Source organism: Ascaphus truei, chromosome 1 (assembly GCF_040206685.1).
Source record: "Ascaphus truei isolate aAscTru1 chromosome 1, aAscTru1.hap1, whole genome shotgun sequence".
Lineage (NCBI taxonomy): Eukaryota > Metazoa > Chordata > Amphibia > Anura > Ascaphidae > Ascaphus > Ascaphus truei.
This window is the reverse complement of record NC_134483.1, coordinates 417,327,215-417,347,154: the sequence shown is the minus strand read 5'-3', so window position 1 is coordinate 417,347,154 and position 19,940 is coordinate 417,327,215. Positions and strand designations below refer to the sequence as shown.

Here is a 19,940-nt window from a genome sequence, read left to right as displayed (position 1 = left end):
AAAATATATGTATGAAGTGGGAGAATGCAGATCTAACTAATAGTTTGAAATATTTCTGCAACGCTGTACAGAACAATGGTTTCATAAAAATAAAACAATGCCTCTCACAAACTAGAGGTACAGTACATCATTGAAGGAGCAAAACAGAATTATGCATCATCTGTAATAAAATGATATATCTGCTAATTCCAGCATGCAGCATGTTTTTAAATGTAGACCATTTAGAAAGGCCAGCAATGTATGACAAAGCCTTTGCCGGTAGAGAAGTTCAAATAGCATTTTTTGTTAGCAAAATGGCAAGTACTGAAATGAATAAAAGGAAACCTGATTCTAATATAGTATAGTACGCTACACACACATTGCTTTAAGCTACAAAACAATCATTTCCATTCCTGTTGATTAGCAGTAGCTACAAAGTAATGGGTATTGAGATTGTTTCGTTTCTATTACAAAACACTGCATGAAATCCAGCACGTGTGAAGTTCCATCGTGGTGAAATACAAAAACAAGACGGTGTACAAAAGAGGGTTTTAAAATGTCTTTTTAACATTTCACATTTTCATTGACGTCTGCTGGTAATGTTCTGTAATGTACGGTTACATCGGGATTTAAAACTTCACGTAAATAAAAAAAAAAAAATTTCTTGTGGCATACTGGTATTTCAGTGAAAAAATGTGGCTTTTTGGGAAAATGGCTGGAATGTATAGTTTAGTACATACAAAATCATTATACTGATGCGTCAAACACGTAGGAGATATATTTCTGAAATAAATGAACCGCTTTGATCCTTTACCACGTCCGTATTGTACCAGTAAAATGGGACGTTTCGATTGTGCTCATGTGGTAACTAGAAGTAAATCTGGGATATGTGCAGGTAGGAAAAGAAAACCCTTGTAATTCTCTAGATTTGCTGATTCGATATGAAAAACTGTTTAAATGGCTTCTCCTCTTATGAGCATGACTCGCTTAACCCTGATGTCAATCAAAGAAAAATATTACAAGTAATACAGCCATTCTTCATGCAGGTAAAGAACATGATATGGGGCAGCTCTCCTAGCAACACTCTGGGAGAATAACCTTTCCAGGCTTGTTTAACTTCTATATTCTTTAGTATTTGTCTAGGCCAGCACTGCATTGTCAATAATAATTGTGTGTGTGCGTGGGGGGGGGGGGGGGGGGGAGGTAATGGTGGAGATACTTAATATAGCCATACATTTGCAGGGGAAAGTGGGTCAAAATTGTTCCTCCCACCCAAACATAAAATTAGTGCTATGGCAAAAAGCCATCTGACAGCTTAGAAAGAGATCGAAAGTGAAGTAGATGGACTGCAAAGCAAATATTACCATCTGCAGTGCTTCCCAATTACGGGAAACTCAATCAATGTCTTTTTTTGCAGACGAGTCCTTTTAGTCACCATGGATTGCTGTACTATTCAATACTTTCAGAACATGTACGAATACGGGGTACATTTATGTAAGTCTCTGCGACATTAGAAACATTTTACAAGATGCCTTTGTCAGGAAAATAAAAATTAACTCTTTGGCCGATGCTTAAACACAAGATGACAGCATATTTCCAAAAGGCCCTTTAAGTGCTAAAATGTTTCTGGTACACAGTATCTATGAATGAAATATCCATTTACGAGACATTCCCCCCCCCCCCCTCCATTTATTCCAGAAAACCCTGAATTGCTTTAGCCCTCATATATGACAATGTGTTGTATTTAGAGGAAGCTCTCATTCATCACACAATCAGACAGGAAATAAAGTACATATACTGTAACAAACTGCCAGGTTAGGCCCTTTGTTTCTAAAACCAGTCATATAGGTTTTGTATCTCTTATACCCAATGGGGTTTTAGTATCAACAAAAAGTTTTGATGCGCTGCACCTTTTTCTGCTCCAAGCTGCATCATCTATATATGATTCTATAAGAAGCTTGTTAAGCAAGTTTCCTACAGCAAGTGCAGATTGTTAATCAATATGTTTTACACCACTCAGGGAGAACAAAGTACATTATAATATGAGCGGCATGTAACTGCTCTTTAATCCGTCTTACTGGCAGTACCTAAATCATTAAATGATCATGGAGCAAAATACCTTCATACATGGATGCAAATAGCGTCAAATTAAATAGCTCTTTGCTTCAAAATTGCTTGATACTTAAACCCCTGTGTATAATTGTACACGGCTAGTGCTGCCGATTGGAGCGGTTATTGGGAGAGAATAGTACATTTACTTGTATAGAACAACCCTGTTTATTAGATGTGCACACTTTCATTGCACAGCTGTGATTCACGCACTGCTGTGTTAATAACTTACTTCATTGTAGAAGGACGTTCCCATTGAAAGCAATGTCAGCCCAAATGGGTTAGAGCGCCATGTTTCTCACTTGCTGAGGTGGTGGGGTGGGAGGGGGAATAAGCATCACAACAGTACATGGGCAGCTAGTGTTATGTAACAACATAAATAATGGTTGCAGGTTTTTTTCTTAAAGGAAATCTTTGGCATTACACAAAATATGCAACAATTTGTCAAAGAAAAAGAACCGATGCCATATGCAGTGTTAAAAAAAAAGTCTCTATTTGTAAACCTGCACCAATGGTCTCGGTGGTTTCACCATATATTGCAAACCAGCCCAGTGCAGCACCCACTTTGTATAAAATGTTCGGTGCTTGTGTTTTCACGTTAAATCCCAGCAGGGACAGCTGTTCATTTACAACAAGCTAGAATTTAGAAAACTATCTGGGTCAATATTCAAATAAATAAAACAAAGGGCATAAAGTGTTGTTACAGTATGCCCTTCGCAGTTGGAAAGGCTGCTTTACTAATGCGCTTCTGTCCCAACATATGGACTAAGGACTCTATTAAATATATTTGTGAAGCAGCCTCTGCATGCTGGAGAAGAGAGCAGCTCAATTTAATTGAATGTCACCAATATCTTCTCCGGCGAAGGGAAGCGGCTTCACTCATATCGAATATGGACCAAAGATGTATATTTAGCGTCAAGAAAAGAATGGGAAGACTGAAGCACACGGAGGCTCATTGAAAAACATAGTGATGTTTGCCTGTTAGCTTGAAAAAAGGGGCCAAAATTCAGCTGTATGTGCAAAGTGAGGAAAAAACAATCTGCATCATATTCGTAGTATAGCTATATCTGATTGCTGTGAGTGTGTGTGAGTGTGTGAGTGTGTGAGTGTGTGAGTGTGTGAGAGAGAGAGAGAGAGAGAGAGAGAGAGAGAGAGAGAGAGAGAGAGAGAGAGAGAGAGAGAGAGAGAGAGAGAGAGAGAGAGAGAGAGAGAGAGTGTAGCACAAAGTATTGGGCAATGTTCAACAACACGTGCAATTGGTAGTACTAAGTTTTGGAGGAAGGACCAGTACAAAGGGAGATGGACAGCAAAGTCATACAGGAAAACCAAATAAATAAACCGATCAACACGATGGAAAACAAAGTGCTGGATGGGGCCTTTAGTTATGTTCATTGCTCTCATGCTGAATACTGGTGAGTAACATCGAAATTACATACAACAAGATGGGGAAAATATATAAAGCTGTGTGCGTGGCACTATTCTTGGGAACTGAAGAAAGGCATTGCATTACAAGTGCACAAACACACACAAGCACTCGATTCCCATCAGGGCTTCATACAACTATCTCACACTATGTATCAATCTGCATTATTCAGGCTTTGTGACATTCTTTGGTTTGCACACGCACGGTGCGGTTTGTGAGACCTAACTTATAAACAGCTGCTACTGAGGAAACCTACCACAGCAACAGCTCCCATAGGATACCCATCACCTGTGACACACAGATGAGACTATACACATAGCAGGACGTGATGCTTTGTGAAGAGGCCTGCTTTATATGACGGGAAATAACACCTTGGTCACTGCTATCTCAGTAAGACACAGTCGCTGGGATTCACCAAGCGCCGATGCACTTGAGTGGTAGTTAATGACCTGTCGGGGTGCGATGCCCGCGTTTGCTTTTAGTGAATGTTTATCACTTTATTATGTGAAACAGAATTGATGTGTTTAGTGTTGCAATCTGCGCTAAACGTGAAATACCAAGTTATAACTCCTTTTCCTGATAGATGATATAGAAAATATTTTATACACTTAGCAGGAACTTAAAAATGAGATAAATGCGGTACTAGAAGTTGTCTAGCAGTACTACTACTACTACTACTACTACTACTACTACTACTACTACTACTACTACACAGCATCAGAGACCAAAAAAAGCACAATGAAAAACCATGTAGCTTAGCTCCAAATTGGATCAGGCCAAGCTTGTCTTTCAAAATCAAGACATGGATAGGTGCTCATTCTGCCCTTTCATCATCTAATAAACACAACCGTGTTTTATGTTATAAAATGTGCCACGATGCTTTTTCTGTTCTGGTACTTATGCTACATTCGGGCCAAATTTCCTTAAGTATTTACTTCACGATAACGGAGGCTACTGGAGAGATTTTACACAGTAAAACCTTATAAGAGCTGTCGGATTGGACTCTGATGATTACTATTTGGCATAACTATACAGTAAAGTCATACAACTACAGTATGGCAGAGTTAGAATTACTGTCAGTCATAGGCTCAAATGTAAAATGTCAGATTTACTAGGACTTGGACACTGTGCTCTCACTTGCCATGTAAAGTCAGTCTCCTGAGAGTACAGTAATTGCAATTTGGTATTCCAGCTTTTACTATTTTGTTTGAATAAGCCTAATGATTTGATAACTTCAAAAATAAAAATGAATGGATTTTGCTATTACTGTATTCATTCATTTTTTTTTCACCTGTCCCACAGTAAAACCAAATACAGTGTGTTCACAATAAGTACTGTATGTTTATACAGTATATGTTCATATTAACAATGTAGCCGTGGTTTTTAAAGGTCTATCACTACACCAGACTGCGCCAGAGCTTTCATTGATGAAAACGCAGTTGCAGAACTGAAGCGCAGCAAAAGTTGCTTTAACAAAAAAACCAGAGTGAAATATTGGTATTGTGAAACCGCCAGGTTTATAGTGTAAGAATAACAGTAGCCGAGCTGCAAACACAGGGGCAAATGTATCAATGCAAAACTGGAGCAATTCTGGGGAAAAATAACTGCACCATGTGCATTAAAGAAAAAAAGTCCAATCGAAATCAATATGATCCCCCCCCCCATATTTGCCTTGATACATATGCCCCATGAAGTATAGAGCGTGACTACTTTTTACCTCTTTAGTCACTTGTGTTCACTGCAATGTGTAAAAAGGAAAAACGATTAAGGAAGTTAACGTACAGCTGACAGACAGATAGCAAGGGCAGCAGGCACTATATATATATATTACAGTGTTTGACAAATCACCATAAAATCTACTCGCCGAACAAAAAAATCTACTCGCCACCTAGTACCACACGTGTGCTGCTTGGGCCAATAAGAGCTCGCCACAATGTAAAATCCACTCGCCCGGGGCGTGCAAATGTATAGGTTTGTCGAACATACATACATATATATATATATATATATATATATATATATATATATATATGCATTAGTATGCACAAAAAGCCTGCTCATGAAATTGCTTTGTAAGATTGATGGTCTATCTTGAATTCAAAATTAAATATTTTATACCTGGTCTACTTCCTTTCCGCAGGCCACAACACGTCTATAAAATAAGGCCATTTGTATTGGTGCATTCACAGCTGGGAAGACCAGCACGGGAAAATATCCTGCCCCCCAGACACGAGTAATCCTATTCCTATTCCAGTTGTTCTTGACACAAGAACCACATTACCCAACTGTTCAAACGGACTCATGTACTGTCAATGTATCTGCAAAAGCACTGTTTGTAGGGCATGATACACAGCCCCAATGTCTCTGCTGGCCCTTGTTGTGGAGAAGGGGTTAAGCCGTTCAGTGAAAGTCCCATTTCTCGCCATTGCATTGTTTGCACCGGCAGTACACAAGAGCTAAAATAGCCCACTATATGATGTCAGAAAATCTAACGGGTTAACAGTGGTCAAAGTGTGGGGGTACTACCAGGTACAGAGTATGACTACGTTTTAATTTACAACCACAGAGTACCACTACTTCTCTATTGACATAGTAAGGGTTCTCCTTTTTATGTAAAGGAAAAACATGGATTTAATTTAGGAAGCACCAGTCTGTATTCTGTACCATAAATATTGTATAAATCTTTCTAAAATATTGCTAGAACATCTTTTCCCCCCCATGTTACAGACATTTTGAATCTTTTGAAGTCAGACACAGGAACAGTGCTTTTTTTAAAAGGTTATTTGACCACAAACCGTAGAGAAATAGAGGGTGGAAAATGAACAAAGTACTGTATGTGTGTATGCCTCTTCAGCTAAACTTGCCTGAGCCCCTTCTGAGCCTACAAGTCAAAAAACAGAATGCAGCTGAACTCCCAAAGCACCTACAATAATGTATGTAACCCATAAAGGATGCCAGCGATCACATGAAACTGGCATGCATTGCTCAAAGACATTTACTTTTCAAGTGCTTCTGGGATGGTTGCCCACCCTGTAATCATAGCTTCATTCAGATAAGAGCGGGGTTCTGGCTCATGACCATCATGACTTCTTCCTGTTTACTTGGTAGATAACCAAAAAAAAAAACCTGAATTGGTGGGTTCTGAGTTCGGTGATCCGGCCACATATATCTGTGATTGAAACGCACTGATTGAAAGTGGGTGAACAAAAACAAAATGAGTTTCTGTCTCGTTTTTTTTTTTTTTTTTTTTTTTTTTTAAACCGCATCAGAGATTTAATTTCCGTTTCAGATCTACCATCCACAATAAGGGAAGCCTGCAGGTCTTGCGCATGTGAGGAAACAAGGAGTTCTCTGCTCCCATATCAACACAACTGAAAATCCATCGGGACGAAACTGTGCTGAAGATAGCAGGCACATGGCGCTATTGCTTTTCATGTTCATCCCAGAATGGAGTGCACTGGAGACTTATGGTGGTGGTGATTTTGTTTTCTTTTTGGAATAGTCCAAACTCCAGGAGAGCTTCTCTCTTCACATCTTCTCCTATTACTTTCCTACTGACAGCAACAATAATTCTGTTCAAGATTTCACCTCTTCGCAGTCCTGCTCAGTAGAAAGATCTACATCTGAAAGTCCCACTTCTACTGCCATAATCAGAGAGATATCTGAATCACTGCCGACTGCTGGCTCTTGTTCACCTGGAAAAAAATAAATGAAAGAAACAATACGTTGATATATGTACACAATCTGTTGTATTATGTTTGGTCCTGTCAATCTGACGGGGCCCAATACTGGAGCCCTAAGTAAAGAAAAATTAATAATAAAGCTTTATATAAAGCAATTCAACATAACAAGCAGTTATTACTTACTCTCTCTCTCTCTCTTACAGTCAGAATTCCAGCCTAATTCCTAATAATTTCATAATCAATATATAGTTTCTTGTTTATCCCTAAATAACAAAGTTCCCCTGAGTTCTATCTGCAACAATAACCCTAGTTTTACTATTCTCTTTGTCTTCCACTCGGATGTATACTTACTGCAGATACTCAAGTTAACTTCCCACAACTTTACTTAGCTTGTGAGTTCTTCAGTACAGGAAATTCCTTTCATTTTGTTTGTGTTTACATTAAGGGTTTTCACCCTGGGACATACAGGAATAGCAGAGGTTGTTAACCCTGTTTACGTGAAATAACGCACACACAAATACATTAAATAACATGTATATTATCTTTGTACCCATTGTTTTCAATAGCACCACTGTTAAATAATGTGCCAGCGTTAATGTAACACAGGGGTGCGCAGGATTTTGTTGGAGGGGGGGGCGCGGCGGTTGCAGAGGCCCCATGCTCTTACCCAAGGCATTTAAATTAAATGTCTAGGGATTGCGCGAGGCCTCTGTAAGTCATTTACCGGGATTCAGAAGACCTGGTGTGACGCGTCTCCATGGCAATGCTGCGTCATATAACGTCGTGGGGTCACGTGACATCACATGTATGTATGTCTTTATTTATATAGCGCCATTTATGTACATAGCACTTCACAGTAGTAATACACGTGACAATCATATAAATAACAGATCATGGGAATAAGTGCTTCAGACATAAATGTAACATTGTGGAAGAGGAGTCCCTGCTCCGAAGAGCTCACAATCTAATTGGTAGAAAGAACGTACAGAGACAGTAGGAGGGCATTCTGGTAAGTGCGTCTGCAGGGAGCCAAGCTTTATGTATCATGTGTATAGTATTAGCCACGGTGCTACTCATATACTTCTTTAAGCAAGTGTGTCTTAAGGTGGGTCTTAAAGGTGGATAGAGAGGGTGCTAGTCGGGTATCGAGGGTAAGGGCATTCCAGAGGTGTGGGGCAGTCAGTGAGAAAGGTTTAAGGCAGGAGAGGGCTTTAGATACAAAGGGGGTAGAGAGAAGACATCCTTGAGCAGAACGCAAGAGTCGGGATGGTACATAGCGAGATTTTAGGGCTGAGATGTAACGAGGGGCAGAAGAGTGTAAAGCTTTAAAAGTGAGGAGGAGAATTGAGTGAGAGATGCGTGATTTGATAGGAAGGGGATACACCGAGACAGATTTAGGAAAGAGTGGAGTGATTCTGGCAGCAGCGTTAAGGATAGATTGTAGTGGAGACAGGTGAGAGGCAGGAAGGCTGGACAGCAGGGGGTTACAGTAATCCAGACAGGAGAGAATGAAGACCTGAGTCAAAGTTTTAGCAGCCGAGCAACAGAGGAAAGGGCGTATGTAACAGGGGAGTTATCCCTGTTCAGGTAATGTGCCTCTAATCCAGCAGTGTGGTGGTTAACTGCTGGTAGTCAATTAACAAACACCACCTGCCTGATTGCTTAGAAAAGCCTGTCTTTTGAGACAGGAAGGGAGACTCCTTAGCTCACACCTGAGCTGAACTTGGAGACACTTGTCCTGAGCCCTGCCAGAAGAAACAGCAGAGCTGCTTTCAAGACACAGGGGAAACTTCTAAACCTGAATGCTGACAAACCCTGAAGAAAAGGTAGCAACCAGGGACAGAGAAGATTTTCCCTCCAAACCACAAGGAACAGATAAGACTTTTATTTACAAGACTTTTTATATCTGTTCATTTCATGCTATATGTTTGGGGCTGGGAGACATGCTTATCTAAGGGAGTTGTGAACTGCATAGTATTTCACTAGAAATACCCCCAAGTGAATAGAAGCTTTGTTTACCCCTTGTTTGGATGGTTTCCTGATGTTAAGGAAAAGGCGCAATAAAAGGCTTATTTAATTTCACTATAATCAGTCTCCCTTGCATACCTCTGTGAGCGTCTGCCTACAGCGTATCTTTGTAATATTGTGGAGGAAAAAGTGACAGGTTTTAGATACGTTTTGAATGTGAGGGAAGAATGTGAGAGAGTCGAGTGTGACCCCTAGGCAGCGTGCTTGGGCTACTGGGTGAATGATAGTACTTCCAACAGTAATGTAGAAGGAGGTAGTAGGGCCAGGGTTGGGAGGAAGTATGAGGAGCTCTGTTTTTGCCATGTTAAGTTTCAGTCGGCGGAGGGCCACCCAGGATGATATCGCAGATAGACATTCAGAAACTTTGGTCTGTACAGCAAGTGTAAGGTCAGGGGTAGAAAAGTAAATTTGTGTGTCATCAGCATAGAGGTGATATTTAAACCCAAGATTAGGTCACCTAGAAAAAGTGTGTACAGAGAAAATAGAAGAGGTCCCAGGACAGAGCCCTGGGGTACCCCCACAGAGAGATCGATAGAGGAGGAGGTGTTAGCGGAAGAGATACTGATAGTACGATGGGAGAGGTAGGAGAAGATCCAGGAGAGTGCTTTGTTATGAATACCAAGAGTATGGAGATTGCAAAGGAGAAGAGGGTGGTCCACACTGTCAAATGCTGCAGAGAGGTCGAGTAATATGAGCAGAGTGTAATTAATGACCTCTGTCTTTGGCAGCATAGAGGTCATTAGTTATTTTAGTGAGGGCTGTTTCAGTCGAGTGAGCAGTGCGGAAGCCAGATTGTATAGGGTCTAGGAGAGAATAGGTGTTGAGAAAATGGAGCAAACAAGAAATTTAGAGGCAAAAGGCAGGAGGGAGGCAGGTCGATAGTTAGAAAGACAGGTAGGGTCAAGCTTGCTGTTTTTGAGTAATGGTATAACTGTTGCATGTTTGAAGGTGGAGAGAAAGGTACCAGAGAAGAGGGAGGATTTAAAAATGTTTGTGAGCATAGGGATTATAGTAGGAGCAAGAGGTTTTAGCAGATGTGCGGGAATGGGGTCAAGAGGGCAGGTGGTAGACGGAGAAGAGGTGATCAGCAGTGACACATCCTCCTCCAAGACAGCAGAAAAAGAGTCAAGGAAGGCAGGAGAAGATTTAGGAAGCCGTGTAGGATGGGAGGATGAAACAGAGGGGATGTTCTAACATATGGATTCCACCTTTTCCTTAAAATAGTAGAAAGTTAAAGACAGAAAAGAGTCGGTGTGGGTTAGACTTGTGCATGTTGATTAGTGAAGAAAAGTAAGTTTGTTTAGCCTGAGAGGGCAGAGTTAAAACAGGATAGCATAAATTTGTAGTGAAGGAAGTCTTTGAGAATGTGAGATTTCTTCCATAGGCGTTCAGAGGAATGAGTGGAGGAACGCAGAATGCATGTGTGGGAATTTTGCCAGGGTCTGGGGTTAGAAGGACGAGGATGGCAGAGAGAAAGCGGGGCATGTACTGCACCGACACACTTTATTCGAGCAAATACCCGGTATGTACCTGGCAGATACCTGGAATGCGCCGCTCCTCACCTCTGACAAGCCCCGGTGCATTTGCCTTCCCAGCCTGGGTTCATGCCTGGCTGATGGGCGGCTGATCTGTTAAATGATAATGATTAGGATTTAATAGGCTGCAATGCTTCGCGTGTCTACCAGATGGCATAAATTCATGAATTGTAATGCAGTATATATATATGTACTGTGCAGTATTGCAGCCAGCGGGAATAAAATGCTTCAATCCCTGCTTGGAAAATACCTCAATGCACTCGGGCAGAAAACAGTCACAAACCTCAATACACCCGGGTATACCCGAATTCGTGGGACTAGCCGAGCTCGAATAAAGTGTGTCGCCAGTGTAGATCAAGAGAGGAGGATAAGGCAGAGTTGTAGTTCCTGACCAGGTTGTCAGGGTCTGGAGCAGAACTGAGAGAGGAGAAGGAGGAGCGTAAAGTGGAATCAAAAGCTGGTAGGTTAATAGAGCGCAGGTTTCTGCAGAAACGAGGGGATGTCATGGCAACTCATCATCATGTGACATCACAATGGTATTTGACGTCGGCTCGCCATCACAATGTAACGCTGTAGGAGGAGGACCACTCCGGAGGAGGTAAGAGGTAATACTCCCTTCTCCCCCCTCTCAACACACACCTTCCTCTCTTACCTTGAAGTGAGAAGCAGTCCTGCAGTGGTCCGGGGGGCCCCGCGCTCCCATCTCCAGCTCCGTCCTCTGGTTAGGCAAAAGTTGGATCCCAGCGCCGACAAAAGGAGGGAGAGGATGGAGTGTGGGGCCCAAGGCAACCGCATTGCTCACCTTGTCCTAAGGCCGACCATTAGACAGCTTTGGGTGATATTGAGTAGTAGTATTTAAAGGAACAGTCCCACCTTGATGAACTAAAGGCAGTAACATATTCTTTTTGAGTGCCCCATGACATTGGCACAACTGCATACTGAGTATCAGCCAGGTGGCCTTATTAGTCTTCCTGTCAACATCATGGACCTTTATCTTACTGTATGTCTAGTGAGATTGCTACAGTATATCCGCTTTCTCTTTCATTCCCAGCGTCAGGGGGCGGATTGGGATCATGCAATTGACACCTTTATACAAATTTGGCACTGAATGCAAATCATTATCATTGCTACTTTAAAAAGTGAACAAATCTGTTTTAGGAGCCCAATTTCATTGTTTAATTGCTTTTGTCTGCATTTCAGGACCAACTATTTGAATCCATGGAAATAATGAAACAGGTACTTTTGTTCTTTTGCAGATTAACAAAGGATTGACTTCAGTGCTTTATGCATTCAAATTGCACAGGTGTAATACTGTACATGCAACTATCAAACTAAGATGCAAAACCACACCAATATCTCACCACCACATCTGCACCTCATTCAGTATGCTACTTCCAGAGACTCTACTCTGAATCTAGGAAAGTGGTTCAGTATGAAAAATTAATATGTGAACATTTTTTCTTCCAGAGGGGCCTGGAATGCATTGAAAAGTGATCAGTCATGGGACCAAACTGAACTAATGGCTGATGACATGTTTAAAATATTAAGACCAGGTGATTAATGCTTTTGACAGTTTTGGGGATTGGGGGTGTTACTGTGCTGGTCTTTTTTGTTTTTACTTATTAATGCCCAAATAGGCGTGTGTAAAACAAATCTAATTGTATTGACATTCAGGTGGAGCAGAAAGATTGACAATCACAGCTTCCCCATTCCGAGTCCTCATTATTCATGAAAATAATGGGAAACGATCTAGTTTAAACCATAATAAGCATGTAATTGGATTCATTTAGTCTTTCGGTTGCCTGCACCTTCAACAGTGAATTCTAATATCAAGGTGTCACACTCCAGCAAAGTCTATGAGGTAATTGATGCCTTTATAAGTGAGTCTGCCATCTAATGAGTGAGCCTAACATCAAATGAATGACTGGACATAACCACCTAATTAATTATCTTCACACACCAAGTACCATATAAGCCAGACAGAACTACTCATGAATTCCATTTCAAGCAGATGTGGAAAAGAAATCTGGAGAGACCTTTGACAAACCGGAACATGCTTATAGAAGGCAGATGTGTGTGTGGGAGTCAACTAGAAAAAACCCTCAACAACCTCACATTCAGAATGAATAAGACACAAATGAATGTAGGAAATCATAGTTATTATATGCATGATCACCATGGAGCTTCATATGATTTTACTTATTAAGTTATTCCCACTACTAAATGTCTGATGTATTTATTTTGATGGCAAAGGTAAATAACCCAGGAGTATCTGCATGTCTTCCATAGGTCCCCAAACCTCTGATTTATTCCATTCATTGTCACCTCATACAGTATTTGGGCTACAGAAAATGGTTTTTAAAGGAGCAATCCATGTCCTTTTTTTGTTTTTAAAACATGTATTTTTTTTATACACAGGATTGAAACAGGGGGTCTTCTAAGATAAACCCGATTAATTTCAGCTCCGGGGACCCCCGGCCTCCCGAGATACAGACCTCCAAGAAAAGTTTATAGCTCCCACGTCACGCGGGCCAACAGGAAGCCAAACTTGATGACATCACAGCTTCCTATTGGCCCATAGAGCGCAGAGGCTTTGAAACTACGCCGTTACATGAACCCTGCCAGCCGAGCAGCTACCGGCATCCCCTACGGTTGTCTGTATCTCCAGAACCAGGGGCTCCTTGGAGCTCAAATTAATGGAGCTCAGCGGCAGCCCTTGCTTCAATCCTGTGTAGAAAAAACAAACAAAAAACTAAAAAGCCCTTGAATGACCACTTTAAAATGCAAATGACCACACTGGGCATGTCACTTTCAGATTCCTATCCATTTTTACATTGGCTCTCCTGAGCTTTTGCCTGCTGATTTACACAGCTTGTACATATACTGTATCTCTGGTACAGAATCTGTGGACCCAGTGGAGACAGCTGTTTCATTCTGTTGCACTAATCAGTTTGAACATGGTCACCGATTCTGCCTTTTGAAGCGGGCACTGGCTGTAAGCCACACATAAATAATGGATTCATAGTGGGCATAGAAGTAACGCAAATTCTCCACCGTACAACATACACTAAAGATAGAGAACCCCTGTATGTATCTTCCCTGGGTCTACTTCGACTGCCCAGAATGACTGATTCTCTATTTTTCCTGCACTCGTGGACGGTTTCTGTCCCCCCTTTATCCATCAGAACTTTGGTGTGTCAATACTTTGATGGGCAAGCAAATTTAATCCACGAGGGGAATGAGCGCCAAATCAGTCTCCGAAGCAATGTATCCAAAGTCTCCTGCACAACAGGATAACAACTACACTTAAACTATTAAAGGAAAAAAAAAAACCCTGAAAACAAAGAATTAAAGAAAATCTAGTTCTGTTGTTTTGCACCAAATACTGCTCTAGTTCTTCTGCCAGAAGATTTGCTATCCAAATCAATATGTAAGTACAACTACAGCAGTTATTTAATATGGCATATAACTAGTAGATACTGTATTTCAAGCTTCGGGAAAATAAATTGTCTGCTTCAAATAACGTTAATAAGAAAAAAAGCAGAGGCTTTCCAAACATTTACGGTCTGCTGTGGACCACCGTGGCAATTACCGGCCCTTTACTGTAAATGGTGTTATGTATGGAAAGAAACCTCAGTTTGGTGAGAGGCGGCAACCAATAAAAATTAATTGTGACTTTGTGCCAGGCCTTATATTTTAAATATAATAACAATTTTCTATATGACATAGCATTTATAATGTTACACATTAGAATGGATTAACCGTTTTAAGTTAATAAATGACAAAACATTGCAAAACATAAAAATATGAAGAGTCAGATATCCGCCGCTACCAACATTTTCTCAGGGAACCCTTGATAATCACAGGCTCAAAGCCACTGCCCTTGAGCGTTCTCTCTCTACGAGTAGACCGAGTTTTTAATGACTGTGATAGCAGCCACTAGCCTCTTCAGTGTCTCACTAGATAGAAAGTCCCATTTGGGGTGTGGTTTTCCGTCATCAGATCTAGATGTTGCTGGCGTACAACATTGGAGGGTTCCATGCACAGTGGGAACCCCCCCCCCATATTTCCATATAAACCTGAACTTTCTATATAACCAGGTAGATATACTGTAGGGACACTCACAATTGCCACAGGGTAAGAAAGGTGAAAACTGAAGTATATAGTAACGTACAGTGCATGGTTTTCATATAGTATTAGCACATCCATGTTATTGAAATAAGCATACACACTATCACCAGGTTTAAATATTGTTTTAGCAGTAAAAGTAATTATCTAAACGAATTATATAACGGTAATACATCAGAAATTTGATAATAAAATAAGCTGATTTGTATGGTAAGAGTGCTGTGATACCAAAACATCAAACAATTACAGTATTAGGTTTGTAACATAATTAAATATTTTGTTTTGAATAAGATACTGAAATCACTTACTGTATTGCCACAAAACTTGAAATTGCTGTGCAAGTTTTGAGACTTGACACAAGCTACTGTATGAACTAACGGTAGTCCACGTTATCCAACGTTTAACTTTACAACGAATGGCATATCCAACGCTTTACAATGCAACCCTACGGGACGTTTTTCAACGCCGGAATGCATCATCCAACGCTCACTGCCACTGATTAACATGGGACTCACTTTACAACGGTTTCACTATCCAACGCTACTTCCAGAACGGACTCCGTTGGATAACCGAGGACTGCCTGTATTTACAAAAGGGTGCTAAGCTCTAACACATACAGTAAGGCTGTGTCCATGCTGCTGCTGAGCTCACTCATGTTTGAGAGCGGTGACACCACCAACTCTCCAAGCTTGAGCGATCGGCTGTCCTGCAATAATTTTATAGCAGGAGCGAGGGGGCGTGACTATTAAGGGAGGGGCGTGTCATTGGCTGGATCGGGGCCTGTCTGTGTGTGTTTGTGTTTCTGTGTGTGTTTCCCTCCATTCTCTCCCCTTCCCTCCATTCTCTCCCTCCCCCTTCTCTCCATTCTCTCCCTCCTCCCTCCCTCCAGTCTCTCCATCTCCCTGATTCCCACCTCTCTCTCTCTGCCCCTTCCCACCTCTCTCCCTCCCTTCCCATCTCTCTCCCTCCCCCTTCCCACCTCTCCTTCCCCCCTCCCCACTTCTCCTCCCCCTCACCACCTCTCTCCCTCCCCCTCCCCACCTCTCCCTCCCCCCTTGCCACCTCTATCCTTCCCCCATTCTCTCCCTCCCCCTTCTCTCCATTCTCTCCTTCCCCGCTTCCCTCCAGTCTCTCCCTCTCTCCCCCTTCCCACCTCTCTCCCACCCTTTCCACCTCTCTCTCCCCCATCCCACCTCTCTCCCCCTTCCCACCTCTCTCCCCCATCTCACCTCTATCCCCTCCATCCCACCTCTCTCCCCCCATCCCACATCTCTCCCTCCCCTTCTCATCTCTCTCCCTCCCATCCATTCTCTCTCCGCTCATCCGATACTGTCTCTCTCTCCCCATTCTGTGACTGTGTGTCTCTCTCCCCATTCTGTGACTGTGTGTCTGTCCCCATTCTGTGTCTGTGTCTCTCTCCCCATTCTGTCTCTCTTACTCCATTCTGTGTCTGTCTCTCACTCCATTCTGTGTCTGTCTCTCACTCCATTCTGTGTCTGTCTTTCACTCCATTCTGTGTCTGTCTCTCACTCCATTCTGTGTCTGTCTCTCACTCCATTCTGTGTCTGTGTCTCTCTCCCCATTCTGTGTCTGTGTCACTCTCCCCATTCTGTGTGTGTGTCTCTCCCCATTCTGTGTCTGTGTGTCTCTCTTCCCATTCTGTGTCTGTGTGTCTATCTCCCCATTCTGTATCTGTGTGTCTCTCTCCCCATTCTGTGTCTGCGTCTCTCTCTCCCCAATCTGTGTCTCTCTCCCCATTCTGTGTCTGCGTCTCTCTCTCCCCATTCTGTGTCTGCGTCTCTCTCTCCCCATTCTGTGTCTGTGTCTCTCTCCCCAATGGTTATTGAAGGGTCATGTGACCCTGCTGTAAGCTTGGAAATCAGGTACAAGGGATACATCTATACTGTATATACCCACAGTGACTAGAACAAAATAGTAGAAGTTTAAAAATACTAGAATACCATAGAGACCGTGGTAGGTAATTCCTCACAGAACCGGAACAGGACAAACATATGATACCTAACACATAACACGTTATACTAAAAATGTATAACACGCATGGTGTATAATGTCCATATATGAATTGTAAAGGTGAGGATTTATTTTCTATCACTGTCACAAAGTCATTACATATAATAGAATGTCCATTGTTCCAGTATTATTAGACATTGTAAAAAGATCTAATCTATTTTGGCATACTGTATACAATTGTATGACACTCAGATAAGGACAGTTCATATACACAGAGGACAGATCGATAAAGACAACATATTCTGCTCCCGTACTTGCCTTATAACAGCTTCCTCCAGTACTTTGGCTGCCAATTTCCAGCCTTTCTTCCCTCTGCCATCAAACCTCCATCCTCTATTAGAAGGGCTCAGCTTTTATAGCAGCTGGTTATATCTAGCAGCTTATAACTGACTGCCTGTGCTGGCTCTCACCTTAGATTTACATAGCAGTCCTTTACAATCTCTCCTTTCATTTGTCACCAACCCAGTCGGCCATTTCCTTACTGCAAACTTATTCTTGCTACTGAGCTTTCTCTACTACTGGAATGTAAACCCACATTATTTAGCAATGTTGTTCAGGCAGCTCCTGGTGCCCCTCGGAGATTGCAAGTCCCCATTCATGACTGTTTCCCATATTTAATTCTATACATTGCTGGAATACAAAATCGGAGGCTATTATGTGCTTTGGCTGAGATCTCTCATAACCTAATTCGATAAAGATCTGAGCATATTGTTATACGTTGACAAGTTAACATAATATTTAGACTATTCCAAGTGTTTAGTATTCTGCTGGCATGTGTTTCCAGTCTCTCCCTCGTTTGCCAATTGTAGAGCCATGCTGCAGGTACCGCGGTGGCAGGTCCAGCTCCAGTAAAATGAGTTACTCCCCAGCTCAGTTGCTGAATAAAGGGATGACTGAATTTCAGGGAAATAGCAATCAACAATTGCAATGGCCAGCAACCACAGAACTCTCTCTAGCATAATAGACACTTTTGGTCAAGTGCCAGTGGTTCTACCCCTTCCAGTGTGATCCTCTTACATCCAATCCCATCTTATACCTGCCATAGGATGAGACTTTACAGCTACAGAGACAGGAACTGAAAACAAAAGTAACTGTATTCCAAAGCAGGATTCATTTGCAGAGCAACTTATTTCAAGTTGGATCAACAGATGGAAAGCATTTTTTTTTAGGACTTTCCTCTGTCTATATAATGAATCTGAAAGAGAGAACAGGCACTTGTAATATATAGCAGTACTGTACATATTAAGGATATAATGACAAGTACATGGGGTGATTTAGATGTAGACGTTTATGTTTTAGATCTTCACTGGCACACAATGGTGCTAAGGTACTAGTAATAGAAGTGTTTACTACTGTTGCCATGTTTGGCTGATTGATTTTATTATGGAAAATAAAAAGTGTTTTAGAATATTTTGGATACATTGACAATGTCAGTGAAGTTATGGTTTAGATTAGGAAATTAAGCAGAAGTTCTTATTTTTGCTGCAGTGAATATTTAATCCAATGGCTGTGTTTTCTGCATGGCTTCATATTATGCACCGATATTTGTTTTGATGAAGAAATAGTGTGTTGTTCTATGGCTGATAACACTGAAAAGTACTGCAAGGAGATAGATATGTATGTTCTCATGCTGGTTGTGTACACAGTGTTCTCTGTTACAAAGATAAGGAGTGAATGCTTAATCCAAGAGAAGCTCCATCATCTATTTCAGGAACAGTCAGGTACCCAGGATCAAGTGGACCGTAAATAAAAATGTGAGAAACATGATACATGTGAAATTATGATTAGATGAAAAATGTTGGATTATTAATACAAACTACTTCCAGGCGCAGGATTTAGTTCCAAAAGGTACAGGAACTATGAGCGTTCTGTCATAGCAGTGGTGGTCAATCAGCAGTTCTCAAGGGGTCAAGCTGTGGCATCCTTAGGCTGGACATTTTAATACAAAATACATATCAGTAATAGACAGATTATTGTACTTGTGTGTCCTTTGTTGCATTTTTTAAATTTATATAGAGGATTTTGATTTGTGACTCTACTTTGGCTATATCATGTCCACCATTTTAAGACCATATACAACTGGGCAATTAAATATCTAAGCTGTGGATGGTTTGCATCAAGGATCCGTTTCATATCTACAGATGAAGCAACGAGTATCCGAACACTTGCATTTGAAAATCTGGAGCAATCTCCCAGTAATTCTGCAACATTTCTGTGACATTTCTGCAAACAGACTAATGGCCCCTCGGATTAACTCAGCGGGGGTCCCTGGCAGTCTCATTCAGTTTGAATTACTGGGGTATTGCCCCAGATTTTCCCAGGCAAGTGTTCGGATACTCGTGGCTGCATCAGTACATCTGTCACAAAGCAGCCTGCATTATAAATCTGAGCAATGATAAAGGAGACTTATGAGCACATTAACATGTCTGAGACAGGCCCATAAACCTGTCTTATTCCATAATCACACAGCATACCGTGCTGCCTCTGTCGCCAGGGATCCTGGGTAATGAAATGCAAATGAGCACTCACAGGTTGTCACATGGATCCCTTTAAGCTTAAGCATGCTGCTTTACACAGATTCTATAGCAACGAATGGGTTAAAGAAGTGCATGAACCGCAAACCTACTCACAGAAGCAAACTGATGCTCAGAGTCCCTGGGTGCAGTAGAAGCAATGTATGCTGTGTGATTATGAGGTAATGCAGGGTTATGGACCTGTTTCAGACATGTGAATGTGCTTATAAGTGTTCCTTATCATTACTGTATGCTCCAAAACAAAAGAAATGACAGCATCCAAAACACAGATGCTGCGGAAACTCCAAATAGGGGCCACACAAAATTGGATTTAGCATTTGACTGATTAGAATATTTATTGTGAAGTCAAAGTGATTAAAGAGTGGACAAACAATAAAACCAATTAAAAAAACATATAATGTCTACATCGGATCGGTGCAAATCAAACAAATGTGGACAGCAAGCGGGGAAGACATAGTAAAATGTACTTATGTCAACCAGCATGAGTGAT

At 41.5% G+C, this 19,940-nt stretch overlaps 1 protein-coding gene across 1 annotated transcript in view; it reads right to left on the bottom strand.

Moving 5' to 3' along the window:
* Nucleotides 1-639: 639 nt before the first annotated feature.
* RNF150 (ring finger protein 150) overlaps nucleotides 640-19,940 on the bottom strand; it is a 195,418-nt gene continuing 176,117 nt past the window's right edge. The window contains exon 7 of the mRNA XM_075614783.1: nucleotides 640-7,206. Within this exon, the coding sequence (XP_075470898.1) occupies nucleotides 7,088-7,206 (119 nt within the window). The 3' untranslated portion in view covers nucleotides 640-7,087. The remainder of the gene's footprint in view (nucleotides 7,207-19,940) is intronic.